Source organism: Eulemur rufifrons, chromosome 12 (genome assembly GCF_041146395.1).
Source record: "Eulemur rufifrons isolate Redbay chromosome 12, OSU_ERuf_1, whole genome shotgun sequence".
Classification (NCBI taxonomy): Eukaryota; Metazoa; Chordata; class Mammalia; order Primates; family Lemuridae; genus Eulemur; species Eulemur rufifrons.
The window spans coordinates 4,715,629-4,737,074 of NC_090994.1; the positions used below are offsets into that span (position 1 = coordinate 4,715,629).

The window sequence follows — 21,446 nt, forward strand, 5'->3', positions numbered from 1 at the left end:
GGATGTTATAAAAACACAGCCAGTAAAAGTAATATTTACAAAAGTTATAAAAACATTACAATTATAGGGAAAAAATGCCCATCTCTGCTTTTATTCCACTGCTAATCCAAATCTTGAATATCTCTGAAGATTATCTTGATAGAATTTTGAGAGAACTGTCTATAGACTGATCAGATTCTTCTGCTGCACTTACATTCGACTAGCTAAAATACCCTTGCGGATTTATCAAATTCTCATACAGTTTAAAAACACAGTTCTTTTTTCACTTAGTGGAAATAAAACTACAAAGTCCTGCTATTCATCTGAGAAATAAACCTTGCATAGAAAATTTCTTGAACTCTGAAATTGTTTTAGTAACTGAGCTACCAGAATGTTATCTCACAACTAGTTCATATTATATGAAAGTTCACTACAAAGCAGTCACCACACATTTAGGATTTTTCTAAATATAAAATAAGTGGGTTTATAAAAATGCTCACCAGACAAATAATTATCTCTTTATAACCTAGAAAGAATTACTTTCGTGATGATATAATTTTTAGTGTTTGGGATGCCGTAATGTTCCAAGTTTAATGCAATATACATGGCAAAAATTTACCTTTCCAATGGATACAATCTGTACCTGACTGAAAGCATAACAGTGAGTCACAGCGATCAGTCATGCAAAGGCAAAGAATAAAATCTGTTTTTTAAATAGCACAAGTTTTCCACCTTAGACAAGACAAATTAAGCACTGGTTCCATCTTCTTCAATAACTCGATTCATGCTGGTGCCATGTGTGATGTGCGTCATGGGATTGTTACTGAGATCTCTGATGCTACTATGTCGTGACTGTTCATTGAGACGGTGAGAACTACTATGCCTGGAGTGATCCGTTAGTCGTGACATGCTGCCATGAGGTAGTCTCTCCTCCATTCCTCTGTAACTGCAGGGTGTGTACCTGATACAAGAGAGTTTATTTTGAAGTGAGTAATAGAACACACTAGAAAATAACGCTAATAATTTTCACGAAAGTGCCTCATTAAGTGAATGATGAGGAAACCAACAGTAAGTAATAAACTTTTGATTATTCAGACTAATATCATTAACGTTGTAGAATTACTGACATGGCCAACAAAAAAGGGGAGATAATCCACTGAGGTTCAGAATTAGGGTCCTATTCCCTGCAAAAGGACAGAAGTGAAGGTTAACTGCTGAATGATCCGGAGCTATACTAAGTATGGATTCTGTTCTCTTTCAAGAATTTTGAGCACTGGGGTGGGTTCAGGCAGAGGAAGAACAACAATAGAAGAAATGTGGCCTTGCCCCTTAGAATCTAGAAGATTGGTTATATTAGTAGTACAGCAAACTCAAATTGTAGTAAAAGATTAGCAATGGAAGAGGAATTACTGTAACCTAAAAGAATAAGTGCACTTGGTAAGCAATGATGACATACAAGTCCACAGCTTATTTCCATACAGCCCACTTTTTCTTTTTTTTTTTTTTTTTTTGAGACAGGGTCTCACTCTCTTACCCAGGGTAGAGTGCAGCGGCATCATCATAGCTCACTGCAACCTCAAAATGCTGAAGTCAAGTGAACCTCCTGCCTCAGCCTCCAGAGCAGCTGGGACTATAAGCTTGTGCCACCATGCCCGGCTAATTTTTTTCCATTTTTTTGTGTAGAGATGGCGTCTTGCTATGTTGTTCAGGCTGGTCTGGAACTGCTGGGCTCTAAACGATAGCCCCCCAGCTCCCAGCGTGCTGGGATTACAGGCGTGAGCCACCATGCCTGGCCCAGATAGCCCAGTTAACAGCTGAAATAACTACCTATAAATGATCTTAATTACTTTTCATTAGAGCTTGAGGCTGCGAAGATGCTCTTTCATAGAAGCTACATTTACCTGGAAGTTACATCCTAGTACTGTGTAACCTACATCTCTGCTAAAGCAAATTCTCTACCCCCTGAGCCCGAGACCCAGCTAGAAGTATGTGAGCTGAGCTACACGGCTTACTGCAGGCAGTCTCCTTCCTCACTGTACGTATCTTGAAAGGCAACGGTGGGGGTTGTTAAATTTTCCTCTGTTGCAGTTCTAATTCACTGAGCCCCATCACAGGCAAGAAATTTTAAAAAATTCTCTGCCATGAAGAATAAGAGATTAGCTCTAGGCCAGTCAAGGTAACAAAAATCAATTACCATTTTTTTATTAGTCCTTTGCTTATAGAGCTAGAATGCTATTTATCAATGTTTCTGGCTTTATAGTGTGCTCTTTCAGGGTGAGGACTGTATTTTATTTATCTTTTAATCCCTAGTGTCTTAAGAAATATTTGTCTAAGAAACTTTTTGCTCATACTTACACTCATACATACACTCTTTTGTAAAAAGTATTTGATTTAGGGTAATAAAGCTCAAAGAAAGCTCAGTATAATTTATAACTTTTTTTTTTTTTTTTTTTTTTTTTTTTTTTTTTGAGACAAAGAGTCTCACTCTGTTGCCCAGGCTAGAGTGCCATGGCGTCAGCCTAGCTCACAGCAACCTCAAACTCCTGGGCTCGAGTAATCCTCCTGCCTCAGCCTCCCAAGTAGCTGGGACTACAGGCATGCACCACCATGCCCGGCCATTTTTTCTATATATATTTTAGTTGTCCATATAATTTCTTTGTATTTTTAGTAGAGACGGAGTCTCACTCTTGATGAGGCTGGTCTCAAACTCCTGAGCTCAAATGATCCACCTGTCTCAGCCTCCTAGAGTGCTAGGATTACAGGTGTGAGCCATCGCGCCTAGCCTAATTTATTACTTTAATTAACATATCACGTTTTGAGTAACATTTCTAAAAATAAATAGAATATAGCAGGCTGTACTTTTTTAATAGTCATCAAAACAACTAACCATAAGCATCTTGGATTTACTGTCAAAAAGCATTCACCTACTATTCCTTCATAATAATAATAAAATAGATTTCATGACTCAGTATGAATCACTTATAAAATTTAAAGATTTTAAAGAGATTCATACACTACTGAGGTGACCTTCTAAGTCTTATAGCAGTTTGCCAAATAACATTTTTATAAGATCACAGAGTTTAAAAATTGAGAAGCCCCTTGAAAATTATTTTTTTAAAAAGCATATCTTTTGGGCCGGGCGCAGTGGCTCACACCTGTAATCCTAGCACTCTGGGAGGCAGAGGCGGGAGGATTGCTTGGGGTCAGGAGTTTGAGACCAGCCTGAGCAAGAGTGAGACCCCGTCTCTACTAAAAAATAGAAAGAAATTATCTGGACAACTAAAAATGCATAGAAAAAATTAGCCGGGCATGGTGGCGCATGCCTGTAGTCCCAGCAACTCGGGAGGCTGAGGCAGAAGGATTGCTTAAGCCCAGGAGTTTGAGGTTGCTGTGAGCTAGGCGGGCGCCATGGCACTCTAACCAGGGCAAAAGAGCGAGACTCTGTCTCAAAAAAAAAACCATATCTTTTATTTCTGGTTTGAATAAAGCAAAAAAGAAAATTTAAGAATGAAGAGATAAATATTTAAATATTTTTAAAATTTCTGTTAATGAGTAAAAGAATATTTAATTCTTACTTATTAAAAAACATTTCACATTTAGTACTTAGTTTTAAGTTTGTACTCTGTGTCTGGTAAATAATTACAATGTTTATAGATGAAAATATTTCAGAATGAGCTTTTTATTCTAGTTTAACAATTATTATTTTGCATAATGGTTATTGCCCTAAAACTGAGTAAAAGATTTTTCTAAATTTCCAAATATGACTTGGCAACTGACTTAGAGATCTTTCATCTCTCAATGGCTTCATAAATATCTATTTCAAATAAATAAGGCAAATGAAAAAAGCAAAATATAATGTTCTAGCAATGATATAAAACTAACAAATCATTATGTAAAGTATGAATTGGATTTTTTTAAAAATAAAATATAAGCCTTTGAGTTACAAATAAGACTCAACGAATACATTTTCCTAGAAAAAATTACCACAGTGAGTAATTATATCTAATTATTAAGTGATAGATAAGGCCATACAGAAAAAATTTTACAATATGAACAACCTGCCCATGGAAAATTCAGAATCAACTACATAGAAAAATAAACTTAATTATAGTATTTAATCCCAATTGTATATGTAGGAATTATCACATTTATCTTTTGACAGTCATTTAAACCACTGTGACCATCTATTCTAATATACAACACAAAAATGTATATTAATACAAGCTTAGGCAAAACAATTAGGATGGTTAATTTGCTGCTACTGTCAAAAAGATAATATGGTGCATTTCAAAGTCAAAGTTTAAAAAACTTGAGAATTTACTTTTTGATTCTGCACACTGTTTGCTATCATTAATCTAAATAACTGGATTAACTGTAGTTTAACCAATATCTCCTTAATTTATTCCCTAGCTTTCTCTTGTCATGTCAACTACTTACCAACCCCTAATCACTCATCCCAAACCTCCACCTACCAACTCATCTACTTCCTTTTCTACCCACCCTCTCATCTAACCACCAATTACTTATTCTTTGAAGTTGACATATATGTGTAGGTGTATTTACCTAACCCTATTTTATTTTATTTTACATAGCACAGAGATCAATAATTATCCATCAAGGAGTCTGGGCCAGAGTGAGTATTAGGAAATGGGTATGTGTGTGATCTCACAGCCCAGAAACGATGAGATGATGAGAGAATGGCCAAAAGATAGTGTTAATATGTAAAGTTAAAAACTGGAGCAAAAAGAAATTGCCACAAGGTGGCTTTTAAAATTATAAAAAATCCTTGTTCAGACTTTTAGGTACGATGTGGTCTTAAATCTCTCAAAGTTGCCCTAATGGATGAAGGACAGAATAGATAGAATGGAAATATTTTAAATATTCATTTCAAAAATCTGGCAAGGCAAGGAAAACTAAATGATAGAAGATTTATCAGAGTCAAAGAAAGATTGCTGCTCTTTTATACACAGGGTAGCTGACCAATTTAGAAGGCAAAAAAAGGCAAGTTGAGAGGAACAGGTCAAAAAAGAGAATATAGAGTATGGGAATCACATGCTACAAGATGAACACAGGGAGAAGGATGAAATTGACAGGATAGAAAACTGCTGCAGAAACAGAGATGTCTTAAAGTAAACAGAATGCTCCTGATTTTAGGTGTCAGAATTTTCATTCTTTCAGTTTCCAAAACTACAAGTCTAAAAAAGAAAGAGAGAGAGAAAAATCTTTGGTACATTCCTTTTCTCCAGCTGCTAATATTCTAATAGCACCAGCTCCTATCATTTTTTCTTTCTAAATGTCTTTCATGTCAGCCCTTCCTCTTTCCCCCGCTTGCCACTACTCTCCTATAAGCCTTTATCATCTCTCAGCTGGATTACTGCAAAGCTCCCAGGCAGTTTCTAATTCTAGTACCTCATTCCTCAAATTTAACAAGAGACCCATAGCGAGGTTCTCTAAAACATCCTCACTGTGAAGCTTTTTTAGAAACTGCACCCCTCACCCCTCCACGACCAGAATTAGTCACTCCCTCCTCTATGCTATAACTGTATCTAATAAACAGGGATTGGCAAACTATGGCCTGCTGGCCAAACCTGGCCCCCTATTTTTGGAAATAAATTTTATTAGAACACAGTCATTCCCATTTGACATACTGTCTATGACTGCTTTCATTCTGTAATAGCAGAATTGAATAGTTGCAACAGAGACCATATGACTCATAAAGCCTAAAATATTTACTATCTGGCTCTTTATGGAAAAAGTTTGCCAACCCCCCTGGACTATACTCTTGTACTTATGTTTTACTTTAATTGTTCACTTATAATAACAATATGAGCTGATATCAGGCACTTACTGAGACAGGCACTGTCCCAAAGAATTAGGTATGTTATCTCAATTTTTAACCACATTATTAAAATGACTGTTTTCATTCTATAGATGAAGAAACTGAGGCTTATTCCAGACCAATGTTCTATACCAAAACACTGACTACACTTTCTAAACAGACTGTGAGCTTAAGAGCAAGAATCATGGTTAAGTCATCTTTATATTCCCAGAGCCTAGCACAGTGCCTGATGTGGCAGGCATTCCATAATTGTTTACTAAACTGATCTCACTAAAATAACTACTTTCACACTGTCGTCTCCCCACTCATTTCCTACAATGACCCCCATATTGCTTACGCATCAAATCTAAACTCAAACTCCTCTGGCTGGCTTTAAGTCTGATCATAATCTGGGATAATTCTCCCTAGCAAAGTTCAAAGGTTAATAATGTTCAACTTCTATTTCAGAATTGGCTACTCCTCTTTCTTAAGCTGTATGACCATCATTCAGATTATGAAATGAACTAAGCTACTAACAAAACTCACCTGCCGTCACGTGATCTGTGGAGGCTGCCGTGGTAGCTGCTCACTTTGCTGTGAACACTCCCTGCTTTGCTTCTCTGATCATCCACCATGGCCAGCTGCGTTGAGGAAGCATGTGTGGATGTTCCTTGAGTGGAAGTTCCCCTTGATTTTCTTATAATAGGAGTGTTTGGATCCCTCAGGAGAGACTGAGCAAAATCAGGCTCCTGGAGTACCTGTCGGCTCTCATTCACTATCCTAGACAACAAAAGAGTAAGTCTAAGAAACATACTAACGCCCCTATAGACCAATATGCAATATTTCTGTGCAATACTGAAGTTATTCTTGAGATTAATTGCTCTCCAAATTAGGTCTTTAGGATTGATTTAAGGTAACATTGTTGACGGAAAGAATAACAAAAATCCACATCAATCTGTCCCCTAAAGTGGTATGATGGAAAGAGGCCTGTTTTTGAATAAGGAAATCAGGATTTTAGTTCCAACTCTATCAATAAATATGTGATCTTAGGCAAGTCACTGTCCCCTTTTTCCTTGATTTTCCTCATCCATAAAACGAAGGTAAACCATTTCATCATTTCTAAAAAGTCCTTTTCAGCTGAAGAAATTTATGATTCTCAAGACACCGAAATATTACAAAGATATAACTATAAAATTGTTTTCTTGCATGTTTTATGGAAGTAGCAGAAGCTTCACTATAGTACGAACACAACATTTTTTTAACTTGTAAGAGCAGTTGTTTTAAGAGCAAGTTGATTTTATGGCAGAAGCGGCTGTCTAGTGCTGGAATAAACATAAGTGGTCATAATTAGAACAAAATAATATGAAAAGTTTAAGCAAACATACAATTAAGTGTCAGGTATATTAAAAGCTTAAGGAGAAAATTTTAGACGAATGAATTATTGTCATGAGCAAAAGTTTTTAACTGCTATGAAAGAGTTAAAAGTAGACAGATGTTTATGATGATGAACAGAGCAGTAATTAAATTAGTAAAAGATATAATTAAATAGTTGTAAAGATCAGTGTCTTGGGTTATGTAAATAAATGACTATGAGAATCAGAGGTAAAGTTAAAATTAGATAAACAATTTCATTACAAAAAAACAAACTCCAACACAAAAAGATTGGATCATATGTTGAGAAAATACATATATTCCAGGTTCTCAAATTATAAAAGGATTGTTATTATTGCTGTTATTTTTAGCACAGTGGTAGAAGGACTGAAGGAAGATAAATAGTTATTGAGTATTTATACATACATCCTCTTAATATTACAGAGATTAATGTCATCAGAGGATATTTCTAAGGGAATATGAGATACCTATTAATAATAGATACTGTGAACCCCATTTTATAGACAAAGAAACTGAAGTTGTAAGAGATTAAAGAACTTTCAAAAAAATCACAACAAAACCAACAGGCAAGGATCAAACTTAAGTTTAAAGTCTCAGAAGATAATCACAAAGTAATGATACAACAGTGTTACATATATCCCCAAAGTGTCAAAAACGAGATAGAAGAATAAGTCAAAAATAGTGGGAAAAAATATATATATAAAAATTTGTTCCTCTGTCATCAATAGCCTTATTCATCCTTATTCATATATACATACATCCCACCCAAGTCAGTCTTGATGGCTGACTTTATTTTCTAAACTCGGTTCAAACTGATTTCTGGTTGATTGAAACATTTAATTTAGCCTTCAAAGGGTGAAGGTTTGTCCCCTCATTTTACAGATAATTTCCAGAGAAATTAAGTAACATGACCCAGGTAATTCCAAAAGAGGATTTCTAAAAATATTTAAATCCATTGAGAATTATTAGCATAATGATGGTCTTAAATGTGGCTTCACTTAGGGGGAGAACATTAATGTGATTAGCACAATTTTAGAAGCCAGTTTCTTTACAGCATGGTATAACAGAGTCGTTTAGAGCAAAGCTCGAGGCAGACTGCTTAGGTTTGAATCTACATGCTAGCCATGCACTCACAGAATCTTGGCACTATACCTCAGTTTCCTTATCTGTAAAATGATCCCTTTCTTCACAGGGTTGTTTACAGGATTCAATGATTTAATAATGTGTAAAGTGCTTAGAACAGGGCTTTGAATACTAAATATGCCCAATACATTGGTAACCATTATTATGATTACTTTACAGTCGTTTCTCAAAGGCTAACCAAGTAAATGCTAGAAACCCAGAGCACCTTCCTGGATTGGAGGATCATGACAACTTTGTTGCTTGGGGATTCACAGTAGCAGAAAACCAAATAGAAGGACCCTTGGGAGTTTTGACCAGTTTCAAAAGGATTCTGCCCCAATCAGGATCCCCCAAATATTAGGATGAGTCTCTCTGTAAGGGTAGCTTGGCTTTAGTTCTATTTGGAATTTCTAATACAAACCTATTACAGAATTATTTGTATATGGTCCAGAAGTGCCCAGGAATGTTTAACTCAAGCCCTTTCTTAAGCATCATGTTTTACTGTGATTAAAATGTAATTAAATTTTCCAAAGGATACTCAAACAAATCACAGTAAATACTACAGGGAAGGGTACTCCATGAATGCAGGGTCTTGTTTGTTTGCTATTTAATCACTACTATCCCCAAATAGTTCATGGTACATACCAAACATTCAATAAGACTTTCTTAAAGAATGAATAATTGCCTAGGATATACATCTTTTTGTTGCTGTTGAATGAACCTCCCTGCTTTTCCTTCTCTTCCCTATGAAACTATATTTAAAGGAGAAATGCATTATCTGATATCACTACTAGCAGTTTCAGATATCATAAGAAATATATACAGTCTTCCCTCGATATCCTCGGGGGATTGGTTCTAGGATTCCCCTCCCCCAGGATACCAAAATTCAAGGATGCTCAACTCCCTTATATAAAATGGCATAATATTTGCATATAATCTATGTTCACCCTACTGTATACTTTAAATCATCTCTAGATTATGTATAACACCTAACACATCACTTCATTTGTGTAGAGTCAGTGTAGTGCTCAGTATGCAGCAAATTCAAGTTTTGCTATTTGGAACTTCCTGGAATTTTTTCTTCCAAATATTTTTGAGCCACAGGTGATTGAATCCATTGATAGAGAACCCTTGGATATGTAGGGCCAACTGTATTTTAAAACTGTTAATTCTTTTATCTCTGTGAATCTAATTTGTGTAACAGAAATTGCTATTTACTGGTATTTTAGTAAATATAGATTTTGTTAGTGAAGCAAAAACTAAGGTAACTTTAAGTAGTATCATATAAGAAAACTATTAATACATTAAGCATACACAACATTTCACATACAGTTTAAAGAGGTTTATAGACTATGCTCCAAAAACCATTTTCCACAAACTCTAGGTTAAGTAAAACCATAATAATGGATTCCACTAACTTAGAATTTGTGATATTTCAGATACAGTATACACATGAGACTTAAACTGAGTGAAAAGTTTGAAATCATTAGTTCTGCTATGAATATTGCAGGGCCTTTTTGTTTTGTTTTGTTCTATGAACTAAGAGCTAAAAAAATTAAAGATTCGTTAAACATACCCTTAAATGATTGCTTTGGTGAGTCTTATACTTTACCATGACGTTCTAATATGCAGTGTGGCCAACTCTGAATTAAAATAATTTCTTCAAACATAACTATCATTTTTCTACTTTTGCTTTGACATCAGACTGGAGTAACAGTCTATTTCTTTACGCCACTTCTGGTATACTTGGAAGAACAGCAAACAGCTGGAGATGGAAGTTAATCGAACTCTTAACATCGGCCCATCACTGCGACTGTGGCCAAGGAGGTTACTCCCTGTGTCTCTGTTCTGTCACCCACCAGACAGGGAGGAGGGCACACACCAACCCTCACAGGACTATCAAGAGGATCAAGTAAGAATGTAAAGAATGGCACTGATTTTTTAATTTTAAGAAAATTATAATTTGAATTTTTTCATAAAGATTGGCCTTCCTTCAAATATTCTGACTTGGTACAGAAATAGAGCACAAGCCTGGTTCTACTTGCCCATCTTTTCAAAATAAGTTTTTAGTTTTTAACAAAGACATGCTGCTGTGCCAATCACAACTGATGGTTGCTGACAAGGTTACGATCTTGTTTGAGTAATTCTCCAAATCCAAATCATTTTAACAAAAGCAACACAAAAACTTCAAATAAATACGAGGTTTGCGAACATCGTGAAAATTTATTTCAACTTACTCTTTCTTCCTACGACCATGAAAAAAACTGGCCCATTCAAAACATGTCTTTTTGCTTCCAACCCAAAAAATGGAGGGAATGCCAACTATGAGAGCCATCAGGTATTTCATCAGAAACAGAATCAGGTCTGGACGACTCATCTGAGTAACCTACAAAGATGGAAAGAAAAACATCTTAAGTATATTAAAAAAAGCTTTCCATTAAAGGCCATTATAAAATCTTTTAAATAAAATAAGCAATAGTGAAATAATGCTACAAATTTGATGTGCTCATATATATAAAGTTCTACAGGTAAATTTCTTACTACGTGGAAAAGATACACTCCTGAACATTTGGCAATTAATTTATATTCAATATATCAAGCCTTATATTTTCCTTATTGGCTGACACTAGCCATCTTCTAAATAAAAAGATTACTAACTTGGAAAATAAACCATGGACAGGAATAGAGGTTCAAATAATACCTATAGTCTTCTCGGCCAATTTCGCAATTAAGAAAGTATTAATCTTGTCCCCATCGTGTTATTAACTCTGTTCTTGTCTTTAACATGCCCTTCCTTCAACCTATTTCATGTTTACTCTCCTGGCTGTTTTCAAGCTTCCTCTTTAACCTACGAGTTATTTAGAAGTGCATTTTCCAGTTTCCAGTTAGATGGGCTTTTTTTAAAGTTTCTTTTTATTTTTGGTTTCCAGTTTAATTGCTGTGGTCAGAGAGAGTGGTCTATATGCTTCTGGTCTATATGATCACCTTAAATTTTGGAGATTTCTTTTGTAGTTTAGGACTCAGTCAATTTTTATAAGTAGGCCCTTTCGTTACATTCACCATCTGTTGCAAACGTATCTTGCTCTTACTCTGTAAACCTATCTTGTCCTTCTCAATAAACTGTTTCACACTTGCCTTGCTTTTGGCGTGTCTGGTCATTCTTCAGCCAAAAGCACACCAAGACCCAAGAACAGAAAAGACTGCCTACCCGATAAAAATATTTAATAGCAGGTCAATATTATGCCAAATATATATATATACACTAAGTTTTAACCAATCAAATATTTTTGTATATTAGGCAGTTTCTGATATTTTACTATAAACATACGAGTATCTTGTTTAATAAAAAAATTAAACAAATTTCTAAAAAAAAAATGTGTATTTCTTGTGTGCTCTACTGCATACCATTTGTTGGATACAAAATTTTCTATATGTATTAGATAAGATTTATTAATTGTGTTGTTCAACTCTTCTATATTCTTGACAAATTTTCTGATTTGTTTACCTATCAGTTTTAATAGAGGTATGCTACGATCTCTCATATGACTGTGAACTAATCAATTCTCCTTCTAATCCTACTTTCACTTTCAAACTTATATTAGGTGTATATAAGTTCAAGAATGCTCTAGCCATTCTTTTTGCTTTATTAAGGCTTTTTATTGTCTAACATTAATAGTGCCAACCAGCTTTTTTCTTCCTCATACCAGCATATTTTCACGGGTCTTTTCGTATTTACAAGTATATTTCTTTCAAGCCTGTGTTAGTTATGCCTCTTTTAAGCAGTATATAGTTTACCCCCACTAAAATGTAAGCTCCAGGTAGAGATTCCACCCCTCCCCACTGTTTTATTCCCAAGCCTAGAAGAGTGCCTGGCACATAGGTGCTCAACAAAGTATACTTACACAAACTTAAACTATATACTTGTACTTGGTTTTATTAGAAAAAATAGTTAAAATTATTCAGCACTTTTATCTTCTTCTTGAACAAGACAATGCTCCTATCTTTAGCTTCCTATCTTTCTCATTATTTTCCAGATATTCCAAGTACCCTTCAGTGTTAATTAACTTTGCCAAAAAGCACACCCATTCGTACCTGTGGATTCCCTTTTCTTTGTGCTAAAGGATGCCCTTTAGAATTTCTTTCAGATATAGTATGCCAGAGATAAGTTACTTTTTTGTCCAAAAATTTATTTTGCACTCAATCTTGAATGGTTGTTTAACTGAGTAAAGTTATCATCTCTCAGCATTTTAATATTGTCTTCTAGCTCCTACCATTGCTATTGAGAATAATTGATACTCTTTTGGAGATTTTTTTTCTTCCTCTCCGGTAGCTTTTAAGTATGTCCTTTATCCTTTTATTTTATAGTTGCACTGAACATTTCTCGTTTTGATTGATTTTTATTTATCCTGCTTAGTATTCAGAGTGTGCTTTTAATCTGAGGACTCAAGTTTTCCATTCTGGAAAATTCTCAGCCATCAGCTCTTCGGTCATTGCTTCTTAGTCATTCTTATAGTTTCTTCTGGAATTCCTATTAAATGTATAGTAAGTCCCTCTACCTATTTCTTAATGTTTTAACTGCATAATTATACATATCTGTCTATTCCAATTTCATTTTTATTTACTATACTTTCTTATTCTCTTAAAATAGTTTTTATTATTTATCTTTTAGAGAATCCTAAATATACTTATTTTAAAATAAGTCTTAAAAAAAATCAGTCTACTACTTTTATTTCATCTGAGAGTGAAGCCACCTTCTGGTTGTTAATTTTATTAAATGCCTTTCTAGGTTTACCTTTTTTTTTTTTTAAATCGTGATTTGAAATTTCAGTTTGCAGATCTTAAGTGAAAGAGTTCCCTCTCTCTCTCCCCATTCAGCTCACCCTGTCTCACGCCCTATCGTTTGCCTTCACCGGTGCCCATGAGGCCCTAGTCGAAAACCCGGTGACTAAAAGCTCCAGATATTAGGGCTACTACAGATTCAGGCACTGAGCCATTGCAGTTTGGCTCAATTATTTGTCTTCAGGGCCTCCCACATCTTTAGATAAGTATTTTTTACATAAATCACAGCCTAAGGGAACAGCTGGTGACACCTTTTATACAACCCTCCTTCCAGGAGAAAGGAGAGCCCCAGGAGAGCCCCACCTGTAATTCCTACTTTTAACCAGTGAGCCCAGCTGTAGTCTCCTGCCTTCCATGTGACACTCTGATTTCCCAGTACCCCACAGAAACTGAACCCCTGGTCACCTCCTGCCACTTTCAGACCTTCAGTCCAGAGGGCCCATGTTTTTCTCTCTAGACATCATTTTCCATTTTATTCTATAAATAAATTTATGCTGTTTTTTAGATCATGTTTTTTAAAGTGCTATATATATCACTGATATATGATTATGGCTGGCTTGGTAAACCCAAAACATAGAACTTAAATTATGTGCCTTTGCTTTCTGAGGGGGGGGAAAAAAAAAGAACTTAAACTATAATCATGATCTGAAATTAAGGTGTAATTCTTCTAGGTTTTACATAAAAATCAACCAATAAATATTTATGGCTAGCCTACTACTCTAGGAATAATACTGTTCAAAGTCCTGTGTGAGACTTATACAACAGAAGTAAGGCCTGCTCGGTGCTCCCACTAAGCTGATAACCTAGATGAAAATACAAATTAAAGAAACCACAGAACAGTTAAGAGCTATTAATACAATTAGGAAGAAGTAGGTGAGGAGACACTAAAGAACATCGTTAAAAAAGCTCCTTGTTAACACACACAGTAGCTTTTTGTTGGTGCAATTTTTTTTAACACTTCTCCATATTATCAGTTATCAATGACCATCTCATACTTCACAAAATTTTCACCCTAATCAGATATTACACTTTCTTCTTGGCCTCCCACACCTACTCTCTTTCTTTACCCTTTTCTCCCCCACTACCCTCTAGAGGAGTTGGTAAAGTCTCTGTTTTCTCTCTTTATACTCTCAACTCATCACCCAGACTTAGAAGCCATCTAAGCGTTACTTTTTACCTAACGAATTTGCTCTCAACTTTGTTGTTCTAAAATGTGATTAGTACAGTAGTACTGATAAAATACAAGGTTGCCTTGTCCACGTTCAAATAGCTGTAGCTGTTCTGCCCACCTGCCGTCATAGTTCTGTCCTCTGGAGCTATAAAAAGAACAAGGCTATAGCTAAGGTTCCAGAAGTCCTAGCCAATTCAATAAGATGTCCTGCCAGACATAAAACTAAAAGAACAGTGTAAGTATCGGGAACAAAGAGACAAAAGAGTACCCAGAAAATCCAAGAGAACCAACAAAAAATATAATAGAAATAATCAAATGGCTCAGTAAGTTGGACACAATTAATATACAAAAACCAAATCTTTTCTTATATACCACCAAAACCCAAGTAAGAAACATAATGAAAACAATTTCATTTATAGTATCAACAAAACTGTAAAACATCCAGGACTAAACCTAACAAAAAATAAAAAGAAAAATAATAAAACTCTACTGAAGAACATAGAGAAAAACTGAAATAAGTGGAGAAATATTCCATTTTTGAATTTATAAGACTATTCCACATTTGGTTTCACATTGAGCAAAAGGAAAAGACTGATAGCTTTGACTACTAAACATTTAAAACTTCTACAAAACAAAAAATCATATATCAAATTAGTAGACTAATGATTAAGTAGGAATATTAAGTGTATTATCAGTCAATAAAGCAAACCTAAGGAAAAGAAAATGAAGGATTAATAATTAAAAAATTAAGTAATTTAAGACTAAAAAGTCACAAAACTAATATTATTAACACATTGACGACTGCCAGGTGAATTGTACTTAACTCAGGCTTTTTTTTTTTTTTTTTCTGGAGAAGATGCTTTAAAACACACTCCCCTTAAAACATGTTCTTGGCTACAAAGAATCATTATCACAAAAATGCAGGTTCTCCTTAAGTCATTCAACACAATTCTAAAATTCCAATAAAAATACCATCAGAGTTACCTAGAAATTAGACAAGTTGATTTTAAAATTTATATGGAAAAACAAGCAAGAATAAACAGGAAAATCCTGAAAGAGAAGAGAAATATATCACTAAGCTGTAATAATTAAAACTGTAGTAAATGGGCATAGATAGTTTTAGTATTTAATATAAGTGATATTTCAAACCGTTCAGAAAGAACTTACTGAATAAATGGATTCTAGACAGGCATCTAGAAAAAAATAGAGCTGAAGCCATTCATCATACCTAAATGAATTTCTAGTAGATCAAAAGTTCAAATATAAAGAAGAAAATCCCCATAAAGTTCTAGATGAAAGCTTTTATAATTCTGGGGAGAAAGGAAAGAATGACTTTCTAACAATGACACAAAATCTACAAGGAGAGATAAATGTGACTACATAAAATCCCACATTTCTGGCCGGGCGCGGTGGCTCACGCCTGTAATCCTAGCACTCTGGGAGGCCGAGGTGGGCGGATCGTTTGAGCTCAGGAGTTCGAGACCAGCCTGAGCAGGAGCGAGACCCCATCTCTACTAAAAATAGAAAGAAATTATATGGACAGCTAAAAATATATATAGAAAAAATTAGCCGGGCATGGTGGTGCATGCCTGTAGTCCCAGCTACTCGGGAGGCTGAGACAGGAGGATCGCTTGAGCTCAGGAGTTTGAGGTTGCTGTGAGCTAGGCTGACGCCACGGCACTCACTCTAGCCTGGGCAACAGAGTGAGACTCTGTCTCAAAAAAAAAAAAAAAAAAAAAAAAAAATCCCACATTTCTGCATGGCCATAACTTCCATAATGGTCAAAAGACAATAAAAAAGCTGGCATAAAATTGTTGCAAATTATAAAGGAGATAAAGGGGCTAATTTCGTAAATGAAAAGAACTCCTACAGTTAAATAAAAGCCTACAACCTAAAGAAAATGGGCAAAAGATATGGACAATTTACAGAAAACAAAATACAAATATAAGAGCTCAGACTCATAGTTAAATTACATGATGGGTCTATTTTTCAACCTATTAGATAGGTAAGATCCAGAAGTCTGACAATACTTTGTGTAAATGTGTGGAGAAATACTCATATATTGAAGACGAGAATGTAAATTCATAAGCTTCTATAAAAGACAATTTGGCCATATCAATCAAAATTATACCCTTTGACCAAGCAATTCTTTTAAAAATTTACGATACAGATATATTTATATATGTGAAGTATGTACATGTGTTGTTTATAATAGTAAAATATTAGAAACAATATGATTTATCCAGTCAATGGAATACAATGAGGGCATGAAAAGATACTAAGGAAGTTTCTCTTTAGGTATTAATCTCCAAGATGTACTGTTAAATGACAAAAGGTGGGGAGTGTGTATGGTAGCTACCATTTTAGTAAAGAAGAGGTAGAAAAGGAATATACTTGCTTACATATGTACAAACACCTCTGAACGGATACACAAATTCCTTGTAACATTCCAAGTTAGCCTTGGGAGGGGCACTGGGAAACACAGGTAAGGACAGAAGGGAAATCTTTCCCATATACTTTTGTAGCTTTTGAGTTTTGAACCATTTACAATATATTATCCATTTAAAAATTTTAAGAAAAAGTAGATTTTTTAGAAGTATGAACATTCTAAATATAATAAGTGCTGGGTTCGGGGATACTGGGAAACACCCTTAATGTTGGTAAATTTTTGGTAAATTGGTATAATCTTACTGGGACTACAGGCGTGCACCACCAAGCCTGGCTAATTTAAACCATGTTTTGTGTAAATTGGTATAATCTTACTGGGACTACAGGCGTGCACCACCAAGCCTGGCTAATTTAAACAATGTTTTTGTAGAGATGAGGTCTCACTATATTGCCCAGGCTGCTCTCAAACTCCTGGCCCCAAGCAATCCTCCCACTTCAGCCTCCCAAGTGCTGGGATTATAGGCGTGAGCCAGAACTAGAAGATGTCTCTCCAAATACTCGTACCTGTGTTTTTTCCATAAGACAACTGTAGGCTTTGAAATCAGTTCACATCCCAACTCTACCACTCACTGTATCACTTAGGATAAACTGTATTAATTAGATGAGACTCAAGTTTCCTAATTTGTAAAACTGAATATAATCCACCTTACTGGGCTATTGTGAGGATTAAATGAGATAATGTACATAAATTCCTGAGCAAAGGACCTGGCACATAGAACATAACCTAAAAAAACTGGAAGCCACTGTGATTACTGTACTGTGGTGCTTCTAGTGTACTATTCTCATAAAATACTGAAATAATTTCCTTAAATTGGTGTGGTGATGCCTTCAAAAACTACTGGAAATAAGTTTTATGGACATGTGTTCATTATAGTGATGTATTGGAATTCATTTTTATTAACTACAGTGATAATAGTACTAGATTGTACTAAATATTTTTAATACTGTTATGCAGTAGAATAAAACAATGATCCTCGAAACTAGTAAGTAATAAGAATCCCAAAGTGACAATTTACACAGAATAGAAAAATGCCCTTGGTCACCAACAACTGTTATGAAAGAATTATTAATATCAAAGGTGACACAGAATAATGCTTGCTGTAGGTCAGGGGTTGACAAACGATATCCTGGAGGCCAAATCTGTCCCAATGCCTGTTTTTGTAAATAAAGCTTTATTGGAACACTTCCTTCCATTTGTTTGTTTATTGTCTATGGCTGCTTTTGCAATAAAGCAGCAAAGCTGAGTAGCTGCAACAAAAACCGTATGGCCAGCAAAGCCTAAAATATCTACTGTCTGACCATTTAAAGTTTGCCATGCCCTGCTGTAGATCATGGCAAGTACGTTGAATTTTTTCCTAAAAATGTGTAAACCGTTTGTACAACCAGGTATTCTGCAGTTAAAACTTAAAAACAAACATACGGCTTAGGCTATTCTGTTTAACAGAAGCCAGAATAATAACGTGTATGTTTTATCGTATTTATCTAAAAGTGTCATTTGACAGCATTTTACAACCTGTACATAGAAGTATTAACAGTTTCTATACATTTCTATGATATTCAATATTTCTGTATTTTCCTCCAAGAGACTTAGAATATTTTTTACTCTTTTCCTCTATTATAGAAACTGAATAATTCTGAGGAAAAATTAATTTGGTAGAAGGAAGTCATAGGCAGGCAGGATATTTATCACTTTAAAGATTAGTAGTAAAAAAAAGATTAGTAGTACTATTAATAGTATTTATAAAGAAGAATTATTCATTGTCTCTAATGTTGGAAGCATAAAACATACCCATTTCCCTCAGGTCCTTTCATAAACAATGCTGATTCCTTTTGGAACTTCCTGGTAAAGGGAAACACTCTTATCAGAAAATGAAGCTAAAATCATAACAAATTAGCTTTAATGTCATTCTGCTATTTTTGCATTTTTCTGAATCAAAACTAGATAAACAACAGATGGATTGCCTTGTGTGACTGGAACAATACATATGATATTTTTTGTTTTCTATAAAAATAATTTTTTAGACTTCTACAACTGGCTCTAATGTGAATTTGATAGTCTTAGCTAAGCTGCTTGTAGTATGGGAACACTTTTCTATTGTTAAAATAAAAGTTTTAGTGTCAAAATTCCTTGGGATATATAGCATTGGATTAGATGGATGCAAGAATTAAAAAAAATAAAGGAGCACTTTAGGAAAGGAAACTTTCTGCTTTTCAAAATCACTGTTTAAAAGAAAAAATGATTCTAGTACAGAATACAGGGATAATCCTTTTTCAAACTTATGTACTTGTAATAACAGAAGTTAATACTGAAATTTTACTTTGTGCAAAGCACTCTGGTAAGAGGTTTAAATGTATCTTATTAGGCCGGGCGCGGTGGCTCACGCCTGTAATCCTACCACTCTGGGAGGCCGAGGCGGGTGGATTGCTCAAGGTCAGGAGTTCGAGACCAGCCTGAGCGAGACCCCGTCTCTACTAAAAATAGAAAGACATTATATGGACACCTAAAAATCTATATAGAAAAAATTAGCCGGGCATGGTGGCGCATGCCTGTAGTCCCAGCTACTCGGGAGGCTGAGGCAGTAGGATCGCTTAAGCCCAGGAGTTTGAGGTTGCTGTGAGCTAAGCTGACGCCACGGCACTCACTCTAGCCTGGGCAACAAAGTGAGACTCTGTCTCAACAAAAAAAAAAAAAAAAAAAATAAATGTATCTTATTTAACCTTTGTAGCCAACGGTGAGACAAACATTACTATATCTAACATATTATTTCCTGCACTTTACATGACGAAATGGTAGAGAGTAAGGACATAAACCAGCCTGTCTGACTGTAAGCCCATATTTTAACCAATACATTATACTATATTCAAATGCTTTTCTAGAAATATCAACAATCTTTGAGAACTGTAACTCTTCCATAAAACGCTTTGAGTCTCTTAGGAGGCACTAAATAGAGGGATTTATTATTAGAGAAAAAAACCTCAAGTATCTGAAAAATTACTAATGTTACTTAAAAATACATATGATGAAAAAGCATTCTAGAAATAAACTTCACTGTAAACTGTGAAATAAACATCACTCTAACAACTCAGGGTATATTTCGTAATTAATTCTGAATTCAGGCACTAAATATTACTTTTTCAAGTATTATTTAACATATATCAAAAATGAATGTTCTTGCTAAAATAGTCGATTTTAAAATCTAGGCAGTGACATCAAAAACAAGGTAAGTCTGAGAGACTGTCACAGCAGGCTAAGGAGATATGACTGCTAATGTAATGTATCTTGGGTGGAATCTTGGAACAGAAAAAGGACATTAGATAAAAACCAAAGAAATCTGAATAAAGTATAAAGTAAGTTCCTACTTACTTTATATACTCAGTTAATAATAATATATCAATACTGGTTAACTAATTATAACAAATGTGCCATACTAATATGTTAATAGGGAAACCTGGGTACAAAGTATGTGGGAATTCCCTGTACCATCTTCACAATTTTTCTGCAAGTCTAAAGCTGTTCTAAAATTTTAAATTTTAAAAATAGAAAAAAAATCTAGGCAGTGAAACAGTTATCACCAAGAAATTCATTTTAAAGATTTTAAAATGTTACAACTAGCCCATTTTTCCTCAAATTATGAATTTATATTCACACGATTTACATTAAATCCAACTGATATTTTGAAACAGGATGATAAATGACTTCATAAACTGATTTTTCAAATATTTGAAAACTTCCCTAGTATGAGAGATGACCATAAGGCAACCTTACTATTTTTAAGCAGAGATATTCAAATATTATTTTCTCTTTTTAAGTCATCTGAAGCTACTCCATTATTGCTTAATACATTTTAAGGACTGCTCATTAGGAATTATCAGATCCTACTATAGGCATGCTCAGTGATAAGCAAATCTTATTCAATTACCTGTGGACCTTACTTCAAAATGAAAATTTTGGCTGAGCGAGGTGGCTCATGCCTGTAATCCCAGCACTTTGGTAGGCCGAGGTGGGAAGATCGCTTGAGGCCAAGAGTTCGGGACCACCCCGGCGAACATGGCAAGACTCTGTCTCCTAAAAAAAAATTAGCTCAGAGTGGTGGCATGCACCTGCAGTCCCAGATACTTGGGAGGAGACTGAGGCAGGAGAATTGCTTGAGCCCAGGAGTTCGAGCCTGCAGTGAGCTATGATCACGCCACTGTATTCTAGCCTGGGCAACAGAGTAAGACCCTGTCTTTAAAAAAAAAAAAAAGGTTAAAATGGTAGCCACATTACTTCTTTCTGCTTTAAAGGCTTTAGAATGACAAGAATGAGTCATACTATTTATTTCATCAGGTTGTTAGGGCTATCAAATAAGAGCACAGATTTTACCCGCAACAAAATCTGTATAAATAAGAGCTTTTTTTTCTTTTTCTTTTTTTTTTTTTAAGAGAGAGAGTCTTGCTCTGTTGCCCAGGCAAGAGTACAGTGGTGTGATCACAGCTCACTGTAGCCTTGAATTCCTGGGCTCAAGACAGCCTCTCACCTCAGCCTCCCAAAGTGCTGGAATTACAGGTATGAACCACCATGCCCAGTCAAGAGCTCACATTCTCTCTCACAAGAGCACTTCATCTTTTTTGAACAAGCCAGGGTTAACCCAACATCTATTTCCTCAAACAAGATTGGAAAGCAGAAGAGTCACCAGA

General features: G+C 35.1%; 1 protein-coding gene across 2 annotated transcripts in view; it reads right to left on the reverse strand.

Moving 5' to 3' along the window:
• Positions 1-726: 726 nt before the first annotated feature.
• The window catches only part of FZD3 (frizzled class receptor 3), a 39,805-nt gene continuing 19,085 nt past the window's right edge, over positions 727-21,446 (reverse strand). For both annotated transcript variants that reach the window (XM_069485089.1, XM_069485088.1), the window contains exons 4-6: positions 10,549-10,697; positions 6,344-6,577; positions 727-940 (exon numbers count right to left, since the gene is read on the reverse strand). In XM_069485089.1, the coding sequence (XP_069341190.1) occupies positions 727-940; positions 6,344-6,577; positions 10,549-10,697 (597 nt within the window). The remainder of the gene's footprint in view (positions 941-6,343; positions 6,578-10,548; positions 10,698-21,446) is intronic.